At 37.3% G+C, this 14,741-nt stretch overlaps 1 protein-coding gene across 1 annotated transcript in view; it reads left to right on the top strand.

Annotated features, from left to right (window-relative positions):
- The window catches only part of SLCO1B3 (solute carrier organic anion transporter family member 1B3), a gene marked incomplete at its 3' end in the record, with an annotated part of 69,705 nt that overhangs the window by 25,826 nt on the left and 29,138 nt on the right, over positions 1-14,741 (top strand). Inside the window, exons 4-6 of the mRNA XM_084766252.1 lie at positions 6,168-6,309; positions 10,582-10,714; positions 13,304-13,416. Coding sequence (XP_084622378.1) covers positions 6,168-6,309; positions 10,582-10,714; positions 13,304-13,416 — 388 coding nt within the window. The remainder of the gene's footprint in view (positions 1-6,167; positions 6,310-10,581; positions 10,715-13,303; positions 13,417-14,741) is intronic.

Here is a 14,741-nt window from a genome sequence, read left to right as displayed (position 1 = left end):
TTATATAAATGTATTTTATGCCCCCATAATATTCTGGAACATTGGGGATCTATGTGCTCAGTATATTTATGTCTGTCATCTATTTTTTCTCTTCTTTTTTTTTTTTAAAAGCTGCATTTATTCACTACTAATAAGTGTTCTGCCTGCATGCATACCTTCACACCAGTAGAGGTCACCACATCACATTTTGGACGGTTGCAAGCACCATGTGGTTGCTGGGAATTGAACTCAGGACCTCTGGAAGAGCAGACAGTGCTCTTAACCTCTGAGCCACCTCTCCAGCCCTATCTATTTGTTCTTATAAAACCAATTTATGGTTTGACTGTAAAATTTTGGGTGTTGAATGTTTCTTTTAAGACTGAAATCATGAAAAGCACAGAACATCTTTTCTGACCTTTCAGGAGCTCCCCATGCATGGACCATGGCTTGTCCTTGGTTAGTTACAGCTCTGTCTGTATCACCAGGATGCCCCTGGATTCCTGGAAGTATCTCTGCTGTATCCACCAGTCAGAGCTCCCATAGTTAGGATTTAGACAAGGATTTTTTGTTTTTATTTTTTTGACAGTAAATAAATTATTACGATTTTTCTACATTTATTGAGATAATAAATTTTTTTGTTATTTATGTGTGTTTATGTGTGACTTTAGATGGACTGATTTTGATAAATTGAATCATTCTTTCATTTTTGGTTTAAGAACCACCGAGTTCAACAATTTTTAAAACATTAAATTATAGCACAATTATTTTCCCCTGTTGTGGTGGAATTAAACTAGAAACCAGTAGAAAAATAAAAACAAGAAAATTCATGTTTTTAATAGGATGTTTTTTTTCCACCCAAAGGATTGTTTTTTTACTATTTTAAAATCATGTATCCAGGTGTGTCTGTGTATGAGTGTGTGTACTGGAATACAGGTTCCCACAGGGTTCAGAAGAGAGTACCTGGTACCCTGGAGGTGGACATAGAGACAGTTGCAGGGTGCTGGTATCTGAACTCAGGTCTTCTGGAAGAGCAGCACATGTTCTAATCACTGGGCCATTGGTCTATTACCCATGAAACACATTTTTTAAAATGACCAATGGATTATTAAGACATTTCAAGGTAATAGTGAAACTATCTGGTGACAGTTGAAAGTAAAAATATAGCATATCAAAAATAATAGAATGCAATGGAACAACACGTGAAATCAAAGTTTCTTGTGTTGCCTTGTTCTCCGTGTGCTGTTGCGTTCTGCCTGCTAGCATGCTGGTAAGCATTTCTGTTTAGATATTCAGCAGGATTCCTGGACCATAATCTTCTCTTGTGTCATTATCCCATGTAGGTGTCAGCGAGATAGTGATGACACTAAGTGCGTGAATGTCCCTTTCTCTTCATTCAGTCCTTTGAGAGAATTTGGAAATGGTTGTTTAATTCATCTCTGTTTGATACAATTCTCAAGTAAAGCCAGCTGGTCCTACTTTTCTTATAAGGCGTTCTCACTACTGCTCTATTCTCTTCATTAGTTACATGTGTGCTCAAACTTGCTATTAATTATTGAGTCAGTTTTTATTGATTGTTTGTCTCTAAGAATTTTATTTCAATTTGTCATTATAAAAATCTTTCATAGTAACTTTAGCAATTCTTTTTTATGTTTAAGGCACTCTATATGTTCTCTCTCTTTTTTTTTTTTTCTAATTTTAGATATATAAGTTATCTCTCATTTTCACTCTTCTTTTTTTTTTTCTACTTTTAAGTTTTGTCATTTCATCTTTTCCTAGCACATTCAGGGGCAAAATTAGGTTGTTTGAAATCTTACTTCTTTTTAGTAACAATCCTTAAACAAATTCTACTTAAAAATTTGTTTCATTGTATCCCATTAGTTCTAAAATATTTTGTCTTTACTTCCACCTGTTTCCAGGTATTTCCTGAAATACTTTAAATTTTTTCATGATCCATTGGTTGTTTAAAAATGTGTGGTTTAGGTCATATATATGTGGATATTCTGGTCTTTGTTTTGCTATTATTTTCTAGTTTCTTTCCATCATGGTAGAAAAAGTAATTATTATTATGTACTTCTTTATAATTAATTAATTCATATTATTTACTCTTTAAAAAAGAAAATAATTCATATAGTTTATTCTTTAAAAATTGCTTTTGGGAGATAACTCAGTCAGTAAAGCATTTTTCTTGCAAGCATAAGTCCCAAGTTTGACCTCCAGAACCCATGTAAAAAGGAAACAAATGTGTGGCTGTATGCACTCCTAATCCCAGACCTGCCAGGTTGAGACACATTTTCTTGATGCTTTATTGCCAACCCTCCTAGAATACTTGGAGAGCTCCATGCCCATGGGAGACTCTGTCTTACATATACAAAAAGATAGGCAATACCTCAAAAATGACTCATAATTGTCTTCTGGGACACCCCCCCCCCTCTCTCTCTCTCTTTCTCTCTCTCTCTCTCTCTGTCTGTCTTGTATAGTCATGTTGTGTGGCATGGCAGGGTTTCTTTTGGAGGTTTGTGTTCTGCTGTCACTCAGTGGAGCCCTCTCACGTCTCTGCTGGCTCTTACTGTTCTCTATAGCTCTATTTAGCTGCTCTGTTTCTTCATTGACTTCCCCTCTGCTTGATCAATTCATGGCAGAAAGTGAAGACAACAAATGGCCTGATGCTGAGCTGTTACTGTTTTTCTTTCTGTTCTGTCACCCTTCACTTTGGGTGACTGAAAGTTTTATTGTTGAGTGAATATGTATTTTAATTATTGTGACTCTGTAGTGAACTGGTCTTGATGGTTTTTTTTAATGTTTTGCCCATTGATATTAATTTTGTGGAATATATGACCAGTCTCTTCATTTTTTGTCTGCATAGAACATCTTTCCCTAATTCTCTTTTTCTATAAGATTTCTGTCTTTAGATATTTTTTTTCATAGCTGATGTCTGTTCTTAGATGTCATTACTATCTGATGCGTCTTTATCATCTATCTACCTATCATCTATCTATCTATCTATCTATCTATCTATCTATCTATCTTCCATCTTCTATGTATGTATGTATGTATGTATGTATGTATGCATATATGTATCTATCTATCTATCAATCTATCTTATATTTATCTATCCATCTTTCTTTCTAGCTCTAGCTCTATTTCTGTTGAGGACACAGAGGTCCTTGTGCTCACAGAGAAACACTAAGAGAACCAGGAATGCTAATCATGCAGGGAGTCTCCTCAATGGAGGAGATAAAATTCAAACACCTGCATTTCAGTAGAGAACAGAGAGTAGATCTTGTTAATGACCTGGTGACTTCTTTACGATCTGTGCAAGATGACCTCACCCACTTTCTGAGATTAAGGCAGACCTCACTTAAATTCCTCAGAATGATTATCTCAGACTCTTCCTAGACTGTTTCCCATCTTTAGGGAAGATATGACACATGCTTACTGGCCTACTGACCTCTATGCTATTGGTCAGAGACACTAGGTTCTTGCTCTTTTAGCTATAGAGCCCACCATCTTGGTCATGTGTACTTTGTAAAAGAGTTCCTATGTAGTCATACCTTCAGCTTTATTGTGCACCTGGAATTGGACTGATTGGAATGATTGTTGCCTGGAAATATTCTCTCAAATTGCACTATGTTTCAAATATGCTGATGGTGCACTGTGTTGAAATTAGACTCCCCTGATGCATCAACCTGATGCAGGTTGATGAAGTCAATCTGCACTAGGTTTGCATTCTTATCTCTTTGCATGGTGGTTTACTTCCCTGCCTTGGTACCTGGAGGAACTCCCTCATATTACTATGTCTCTTGAACATGAAACATAATAGGAAGTTTGAGGTGATTCAGACAGGCTTTAGAAAACATTGCAGCCTGTTTAGTGATTATTATCACTATCCATAGAAATAATTCTATAATAGCACAAAAAAGAGATTACTACATCATTACTTAATTGAACATAATCATATGGTGAGTATCTTAGTTCCATTTTTATTTTTTAAATCATCATGCTATTATTCTGTGTATGAACTGTTTCACCTTTATGTATGCCTGTGAACCACATGTATGTCTGATTCCTCTGGAGGCCAGAAGAGGACATGAGATCTTCTGGAACAGGAGTCACAAACAGTTGTGAGTTCCATGTGGGTTATGAAAACTGAACCCAAGACCTCTGGAACAGCATACAGTGCTTTTAACAAATGAGCCTCCTCTCCAGACCAGTTCATTTTAATTTTATCTTTTAAATCAATCAGCAGGCTTTGGCATGATAAGTTTCTTTACGTTAATGTAACCACTGACACAAAATACTTCCTGTTGCTAATCATCTTTCTGCTTTTTCCCCCACTTACACTCTTTTACTATCTTTCTCTAGGTCCAATGCTTCTTACAGTGGCATGTTTTTATTTTGCTCTTGTGTCCCTTTGTGTATTACCATTGCAATTGCCTTTAAAATGTATTTTAACATAATATTAAGCTCAACTGTATGTAAAATATGCTATTATTGATGCAGATCATTCATTTTTTTCATTGAGAGATTTATAATTTATAATTAAGGATTTAAACAGAAAACTCTATTACAGATTGATCGATGATTGAGATACTTGTATTTAATAATACAAGGTTCTATGTGGCTGTATTTTTATTTGCCAAGGACTTGTGCATCCCTGTACAGGTTTGCGTATCTGTCTGTCATCCTTGTGTGTCTACCCATCAGACTCCACATGCCCTCCGTCATCTCCCACTGTGCAAGTTTTGTAAAAAGCTCCCACTCTTTTTACTCATTGGTGTAAAATATTAATTACTCCTTGGCTCTTAAAGGACAGTTTTGTGAGCACAGCTTTTAGTTGACTGGTTTTATTACCGATTCTTTCAACACTTCAAATATGTCACTCCTTTTAACCTGCATGCTCTGATGAGAAATGTGCACATCGGGCAACTTGAAGAACAGCACTTGATTCTGCCCATCACTGGGGGCTGAGACTGGAGTTAATGTCTCACCAGGGGCAGGGTCAGGTGATGGCTGTCTTTTTGGATGTTCAGGTGAACTTCCTCTGACAGCATCCTTGCATGACAGAGGAAGAGGAGCAAGCACTCTGCTTTCTCTTGTCATAGGGTCACTCATCACAGTGTGAAGGTTGAACTCTCAAGAACCAGCAACAACCTCCCAATAGTCACCTACCTGTGGCTAAGGTTTCAACATAGGGATTTGGTGAGACACAGACTTGCATTCTATAATATTCTTATATTTTAATATTAGAGCAAAAAGAATTTGCTTATCAATATAAATGTAGGCTGGAGAGGGAAAAATGAATCAAAGAAAAAAGAAAAGAAAATCACCAGGTTTTGTTAGAATGACAATCACTTTATATACAAATAACCCTTTTATCTGTGGTATTTAAAGTGAGAATGCTCTCGCCCCCATAAGCTCATATATTTGAATGTTTAGTCACCAAGTATTTGAACTCTTTGGTAGGGATAAGATGTGGCCTTGTTGGAAGAGATGCATCATTGGGAGTGGGCACTGAGATTTCAGAAAGACCATTTCACTCCCAGGTTTTCCTCTGTAGGCCTCATGATTGTCTCAACATAGGGGCTGTTAGTTAGTGCTCAAGTACTCTACCTGCCCACCTGAGGCCGTACTACCCACCATGAGCTAACCCTCTAAAATTCTAAACAAGCCTCCAATTAAGTGCTCTTCCTTATAAGTTGCTTTGGTCATGGTGTCTCCTCATGGTAATAGGCAGGTAGCCAAGACCAATTCTTAGATCAAATGCCAGTCATTTCTATCGTATATGGGGCCTCCATTAACTTCTCAGATTTCACTTTTCATCCAGGTTTCCAAAAGTGCTGACTTTGAAATCATGCAGCCAGTCCCCAGAGTTGGCTTCTGCTGAATCAAAGCTTAGGCTAAAGTGATGACCTACCAAGATTCTTCACATAGAAACCATTTTTATAATCTAATAATGTTAACTTTACTGCTGTAATGATAACCAAGCTAGAAAGTTATCTGTACAACAATGGCATTAAAAGAACTAAGACAATTGTCAACTGATATAGGATAAAGACTCATACTGTCTCTAATTAAAAACAAACAAGAACTGGTATCTTGTGGAAAAGCAATTGGGTTCTATATGAAGTATAAGCAGCATTGACTTGTTTGGTTAACCTTTCCCTTCTGCTCTTTCTTCTTTTTCTCAGATATTTTTGGCAGCCCTCTCATACAGCTACATATGCAAGGCGCTAGGTGGAATTTGTATGAAAAGTTCCATCACTCAAATAGAAAGAAGATTTGACATATCGTCTTCCACTGCTGGTTTGATTGATGGAAGCTTCGAAATTGGTAATGTTTGTTTCTATTTTACTACCCAGACTTACAGAGGAAAAAACAGCTCAGGCGTGCACTGTACAGTGCTTCTCAACCACGGATAGCTCTATCCTTTCTACAAAATACAGCGATATTTTGAGTCCTTCTTGATGTCATATCTTAGGAAGCAGTGCTGGTGATGCTTAGGGGTTAAGATCAATGATTTCACTAAACGTGAAAGGAGGATTTTGAAAGATTGATTTTTACATAGACACATACATGGCCTTCAAAATAAATCTGTGAGATTCCACCTCCCCTCTGACATGACAACTACATGTAAAGAAAAGGTGAGAGAGCTATCCTTCCTTTGATTTAAGGAGCAAAGGCGATCATTGGAATACCCTCTTTTGGATTTATGTTCTTTAACTCTGTGGAGTTTTGCTTTACAGCACTGTAGATGCTACTCTCTTGTCTTCAGTTTGATTTTAATTTCTTCTTCCGTGATACCCAAGCTCTATACAATTACCCACATGGATTCTTCTCTCACTGCGTGAAGCAGACGCTAGTTGCATCTGTTTCCTCTTTAATCATTTGGAGATCTTCACAACTCTGTCTATCCTGTGGATTTCAAATATTTCCTACAAATTTGATGGTCATTTTCTTTAAAACTTGACTTAACACATATTTGACTCAGTATTTTACAAGTAATTCCATAAAGGAATAGCCATTTATTTCCTCATGAATCCTGAACATCTGTGATGTGGAGAGTATTTGGCATCCTATGTATATTGCAGCATTCCGCTTCCTTGTCTTTTAAAAAACCTGTATGTGTGTGTGTAGGTATAAGGATGTGCACATTTGTGAGGATACCCTCGGAGGCTGAAAGGGGGTGTTGGATGTCCAGGAGCTGGAGCTACCCAACATGGTTAGAGGAAGCCTACGCAGGTCCTTTAGAAGAGCAGCTAGTGCTCTCTGATATCTATCTGAGCAGCTACAGTTTCACAATTAGAATGATAATGATTTTCAATTTGTATTTATAGCATGTTTCTTTGCCTACATGAGTCTTGAAACTATGGTTCCAAATTTTATCTTTGCTTTTTCTTTTTTTAATATATTTTATTAATTTATTCATATTACATCTCAATTGTTATCCCATCCCTTGTATCTTCCCATTCCTCCCTCCCTCCTGCTTTCCCCTCCTCCCCTCTCCTATGACTGTGACTGAGAGGGACCTGCTCCCCCTGTATATGCTCATAGGGTATCAAGTCTCTTCTGGGTAGCCTGCTATCCTTCCTCTGAGTGTCACAAGTACTTTTTCCTTAGTATATCTCAAATACATTTTTATTTATGAATAAGAAGTAAAAAAAAAAAAAAGAAGTAAACGAGGCGCTGCTTGTTGGGAATGTATTTTCAGAGGCTTACAGATTTAAGATCTTGAGGCTTGTAGCTCTGAGCACTGGTAACTAAAGACTCATGGCCACAACTTGTATGTTGGAGACAAGCTCCAGCTGCAAAGGTTCAGGTCTTGGGAAGGAATAGGGAGTCAGTTCAGAGTGAAGACACTGACCACCTATTGACTTTCAAGCAAATGGCCCATAATAGCTGGGGCTGTCTTTATTTATACAATCACAATCCTACATGCCTGAGCAATAACATCACTGGTTCTTTTATTTAAAGAAATCATAATATCAGTATTATAAAAGCCCCATCATTTGGTGGAGGAGGTCCCTCCTCAGTCTTAGACCTAGGGGAGGGGAATAGATTGAAAGCAGGAGGGAGGAATGGGAGGATATAAGTGATGGGATAACAATTGAGTTGTAATCTGAACAAATTAATTAAATTAAAAAAAACCTCATTACAAAAATCCCCTAATAGTATTACAAAAATCCCCTAATAGTTTTCTTTTCTCCTTCCCTATGCCCCCTGCTAAGTCAATCATTCTCCCAACGTTATTTTTCACTAGACAGCACATTTTCAGCAAGCCAAAAATAAATGTCTAGCCAGACATGTCTTGTGGACATGAGCACATACCCAACTGGCAGCAAATGAGGCTACATAGTTATGCAAGATGAGAGACAAATTAGCCATTTGTGGGTATAAGTCCATTCATCAAATAGCACCTGTCTGCAATGGTACTCTTCTTCTTCTTCTTTTTTAAATAATATATTTTTTATTTTTTAGATATACATTTATAACTACATAGAGCAAGAAGAACCACAAAACAATCAGGAAGTATATTAATGTTACATTCATAGTGTTTTGGCTATTTGTATTGGGCAAGCTTTCAGAAAACACTTTCCTATCTTGTTGAGTCTAAAATTCTGAATGTACATCAATCTATATCATATCTCATCTCTATCAAATTAAAACATCTATCTAGACCTAAGGCTGAAGATGAGGCTTCAACGTTATAAGGAGTTATGGGTGACTGTTCAGGCAGCAAACTGTCTCTGTCATTTTTTTTCCAATTTGGAAGCTGCTAACCTGTACTTCCTGTTTACTCAAGTAATTAATTTTATTCCCTCTCAAGTCTCTGATAGGGTGGACGACCAAATAGTTTAGTTTTATAATACCTTTAAACTGCAGAGACAGGCTCATTGTACTGAAAAATGTGCTCCTGATATGTACCTATTAGTTCCCAGTACTTTCTTTCCAAGAACCGTTTTTTAAGTCTCTGTTTACCAGACACAATTTCCCCATGTTCTATGTCTTCACCAGACACAGCCTCCTCAGAACAGTTATGCAAGCAGGACCCATTTCTACCCACAGTTGCCACAGACTCACTTAGTGTGACTATAGCCGTTTTTCTAGGGACATGATCATGTGTCCCAAAATACTCAGGACTAAGGGTAACATCTGGGGGTAGCACATGTGATCAAGGTAATTAGCACAGAGACCGCCAAATTCACTTGCCAAGTGGAGAGGGGTTTCCGTGGGCCCCGCCACAGTAGATTCCCACCAGTGAAGCACTCACGTGCTGTTCCCTGCAGATGTTGCGTGACCACTGCCACTTGTAGTTCTAAATGCTTAGTAGACACTTGTTGCTCTGAGCTCTGGGCACTGAAAGCGCAGCAATAGATAGGTTGGCATCACATACCAAACGTCTGGCATCAACGCCCTTGGGTGGCTCTGTAGATTTTCTCTTCTTCCTGTTTTCTGAGCTATCTACCCTTGTTTTCTATCTTGTGTAATTAGAATTCATACACTTTTCCTTTTTTTCATTTTTCTATTTTTAACTTTTCAATATGTTTTCTCCTTAGTGTGCCATTTCTGATCTTATGAATCAGTACTCTTACATCAGAAAGGGTACTGCACTTTCCCAAGTCTCTCCTATACCCAGTTAATTCTTCAGTCATTACTTCACGTATTTTTTTTGTTGTTGTTACTGTTGCTGGTTTGTTTCATTTTTGCTGGTCATTTTTTTTTAAATTTTGTGTCATTTTTTTCTACCAAATATATGGTAACTCATTGTAACTATCTATTTACTATTTATATGAAACTCCACATAGGTTAGAATTGACTTGCGTATTTGGAGTTCGTTTTATCTTTTTTCCCCCTTTGTTGAGCTAGATAATTACCAACCAATGTTACATTTCAAATAGTCTTTCCTTACAGACATTTTACCAAAGCTCTTAATTAGATAACTTTTAAAATCTGAGCTCTGACGGTACCTCTGCCCTCATATGTGTTTTGATTATTAATGTGTTTTTAGCACCTGCCTGCAACCTTGTTTGTGATTTGTTCATTTGTGATACTTTTGGGTGGAAATACCATGGCAGGCTCATGTTAGGGCTTTAAAGAATGTCAGGAATGTATGAAAACTCAATTAATATTTTTCTCTCCCATTAGGAGGACTTTTATCCATTTTTCTCATCTTAGTGTAATCTAGTCAACTTGAAATTCCTCAAAAAAAATTTGAGTCAACAATATTGTCAAACAACTCAAGTGTGTTCTATTATTTCCAAAACATATTTTAACAGAGTGGCACAAAGCATAGAGTGAGTATACACACACACACACACACACACACACACACACACACACACACACACACACATGATTTTAAAGAAAAAATTAATAAATCTGCAACAAAAATAAAACAAAATAAGAATGAGACTACATTTTCTTAATCTCATACTTTTCTATGGTCAGTTTAATTAAGGTGAGTTTCTCCTGGCCGGTCAAACTGAGGAAAGTGCCAAGAGCTTTCTCTCTTTATTCTGCGTGGAGCCTTCCTTTCTACCATATACATTGCCCATTATTATTTGCTGTGATGAATCAAATTGACAATACTTGGTTTTGTTATAGGGAATTTGTTAGTCATTGTATTTGTGAGTTACTTTGGATCCAAACTACACAGACCGAAGCTGATTGGAATCGGATGTTTCATCATGGGTGTAGGGGCGATTCTGACTGCGTTGCCGCATTTCTTCATGGGATAGTAAGTATGGGATAATCAAACCTCAAAGTAGAATAATTCCACAAATGCTATTACTATAGCTAGCTCTCCAGTAAGAGGTGGGGCGTGGAAATCATCCACTCTATCCATGCAGGAATTAAAACTTACCTGATCTTGTGCTAAGAAGAGACCAAGTGCTCAGCCCTAAATGGGACTAAAGTGAACATAGGTTCTGAAATGTCAGGACCCATTTCTGACAAGTACACACACACACACACACACACACACACACACACACACACACAAATCCCCTTTGTCACACTTGGCATTCATACTTGTCACCACGTTGATATCATATTCTTCTTATATTTGAACATCCAAGGATTTTTATTTTTCTAATTTTCATAATTTCAGGTTCTTTTAACTTATTTCTCTCGGGTGTGGCCTCTTCACCATGCACATACTTTACTTTCGTGCCTAGTACCAAAATGTCTGCATCTCTCTATTCCTATCTTCAGCCTAACTCCCTGCAGTTATTCACAGGACGTATTTGCTTTAAATCCAGCCACCGTTCACACGAGGCGACTATTTATAACACTCAGTGTCTTTGTATCAATTTTCCATTTCTCCTGGGCATTCACAAGACTTTTCCATCCATGTGTCCACAGTCTGAACTCACTATTTTTGCCACCGGCTGCTTGTTTCCACAGCCGTTCATACAGCAGCTTTTCTTACTACTGAGAAGATACTCAGGCCAAAGTCAAGGGCTCCATCCTAAGTTATAGATTCCCTGCAGCACACACACACACACACACACACACACGCACGCACGCGTGCGCACACACACACACACACACACACACACACACACACACACACACACACAGCAGTCCCAAAGATATTACTCATTTCACATCCTTTCGTCAATGTGAACATCAATGTTGTTACCTTAGATGAAACCAACTGTCTGGAAATTTTCCCTTCAGTTTCAGTTCTATAATTTTAAAATATTTGGTTAGTATCTTTATTTTTTGGGCTATGAGTGTTTGGCTTGTGTATATGTATGTGTACCACATGCATGTGGATCTTGTAGAAGCCAGAAAAAGGTATTAGATCATGCGGAACTGGCATTGCAGGTAGTGATGAGCCTCCCGACATGGGTGCTGGGAACCAAAGTGGGATCCTGAGGAAGAGCAGCCAGTGCTCTTTACCGTTGAGCCATTCCTCTAGCGTCTCAGATCTACTATTCTAATTCATATTCAATAATAGCGCATACTTTTAAAATACAAATCTAATTGTCCTAATTTTGCTTAAAACTCCCGATTAACCAGAACAAATTTTTAAACTTCAGCTCCCAGCTTACCGGTGGAGCAGCAAACAGCCTTCAGGTTTTGAGACCACCATGTGTTGCAAGATAGAGTTGAATAATATAAAATATGTGCAGGGATAAGTTCTACACTGCAATAGCATCGTTCAAGTTGTACATACTTGTGTGAGTGTGCACATACACTGTGGCAGACATACAAAATGCAACTATTATAAGTCACAATAAAAGTATTGAGAGGTCTCGCCTGTGGGTCAATCATATGCAAACTCACATGTACATGTAGACTGGTCAGTGACGGGATCCTTGCCTGTCCTACCCTCACTTTCCATTCATCCTCACAACTGCCAAACTGATAAAGCTGCTGTTCTCCATGGGTGCAAATGTTTTACTTTTACCTACACTAGTCCTACAGCTTTGTATACTTTTCTCTGGCCTCTATCTCTTAAGCTCCCGATCGTCACTAAGATTCATCTCACATGCTCTGTACATGGCAAAGTCTCCTAATATCCTCCCTTTCCCAACCTTCAAGCACAGCTAATGGTCCCTTTCCTTATGACAATGCAGGACCTTAGATATTGAATTTACATGTTAGAGGGGATGAGAGTCCACAAGTACAAAAACTATGCATTTTGTTTCTAGTTTGAAGTAGAGTAGAGTGCCTGGCATGCACTTGGTTATCCACCACAGAGGTCTAGGATACTTAGTATATCTCAGATTACTGCCTATGTACTTACTCTGATTCTATCCCATTTTTTGCTATTGCATTCCCTTTGCTCAAGCTGAAATGCACCAGAATTTAAGGTTTCAGAGAGTCAGACGTTAGCCCATGCGTGCGTGTACATCTGTAAAGTAAAATCTGATGTTCTAGAGAAAAGGTAGAAGAATTAGCATGTATTAAAGACTGATTTGAAAACACAGCTCTTTGGTGTATTAAATATAACTCATCAGGAAGTTTATACTACTCACATCTTTAAAAATAATTCAAAACAATGGTTACACTCAGCTAGCAGTTTACAAAACAGACAGGGGAAGCCAGAAGTTTTCCCATCATGTGCAGTGTATCATCAGTCCTAGGCTGGCATCAAAGTGATCACCCAACTTGTCCATGTGACCCTGAAGAACCTCACTTATTGGGCCATCCCCCATTTTACTGTTATCCATTATTTCTCCTAAAGTTGAGACCTGAAAATTATCAGAGGATTCTCATTAGCACTGAGAAGAGAAAGGTACAACTAATAGTTTCGGTGGAAAGTGAAAGTTCTTGGTAGATAAATAAAATGTTAAGTCTAGCGGTGTCCTTACAGTTACAGGTACTCAACAGAAAATGACATCAACTCTCTAGAAAACTCCACATTGATGTGTTTGGTCAACCAAACTGCGTCATTCACCGAGACCTCCCCTGGGATAGTGAGGAAAGGTAAGAAATAGCAGTAACAGCGAATCATATTTGAAACTTTGTATGTATGATATAGCTACACAAATTTTTGTAAGACTTATAAGTACAAAATTTATTAAGAGCAATAACACATTTGATCTCAATGTGCAGACATAATCATAGTGTGAACATGTGATACAGAAAGGGTCTTTAGAAATGGCTAAGGATTATTTCAGTCAGAAGTTGGGGAAGAACATTTGCGGGTAAAATAAAGGTATAAGAATTGGCTGTGTGTGTGTATCTGAAATTCCAGCAGACAGGGGTTGAAGCAGAAGGATTGTGCCTTTGAGGCCAACCTGTCTCACCAAACAACTTAAGCAAACAAAGGAGGGGTGCTTTTTAAAAATAGAAATAGTTGCTGCAACTGAAGATTAAAAAAAAACTATTCTAATAAGAAAATACAGATTAACATTCTAGCTCGTTCTACTTACATCAGACATGGGAAGATTAAAAGTAAAATAAATGAGAAAATTCTTTTAAGTTTTTGTATTGTTGAGAGTGTATAAATTTATCACTGTTTTTGGAAGTTATTTTTTTTAACATTTATTAAAAGAATTTTACTTAATTCCTTGTTATTCTACTGTTATTGATCAACCTTAAGAAAACAATAAGTAATATACTTAAAGGCTTATTTATAATTACAGTCATGACATCTGTTTGTGAGAAAAGAACTACAACTATAAATATAAAATTAGGACCTGGAAAGAATGCTCAGCAGTTAAATGCCCTGGTTCAATTCCCAGCAGCCACATGGCATCTCCCAATCAGTTACAACTCAGTTCTAGGAGGTCCAGCACTCTCTTCTGGTCTTGGAGGGTACTGCTTACATATGGTGCACATTCATAAATATAAAATAAAAATGAAAGAACTATATATGTTCTGGCATGGTTATTCCTCACGACATTATAAAATCCTGACACAATATACAACAAAGAGAAAATAAACAGGGTTGCTTTAGCACAGCACTAGCTGTGAAGGTGATATTTACAAACTGGATATTTAATTTTACATTGTGTATAAGAAATCTGTATATTATATGTATACCAAATATGGAAAACGAATAGCAAACATTAAATAATTTTCTTTGTGTAGGGAGATTTCAGATTATGTTTGCTTTCTGTATTTTTTTTCTTTTTTCCCCATTGTGTATTTTTTTTTCTTCATACGTTACAGACTGAGTAAAAATCACTTAAAATTAAAACAAGAAAGCAAAAACAACTGAGTGCTACAACATTCCAGGAACAATTATCAGTCTAATTTTGTAGAATTTCTGGTATCAGTGCTATAATTGACGTTTAAAATAAAAC

The sequence above is a fragment of the Acomys minous genome (assembly GCF_964271855.1).
Source record: "Acomys minous genome assembly, chromosome: 17".
Classification (NCBI taxonomy): Eukaryota; Metazoa; Chordata; class Mammalia; order Rodentia; family Muridae; genus Acomys; species Acomys minous.
Note: the sequence above shows the minus strand (reverse complement) of the source record. Positions and strands in the feature narration are given on the sequence as shown.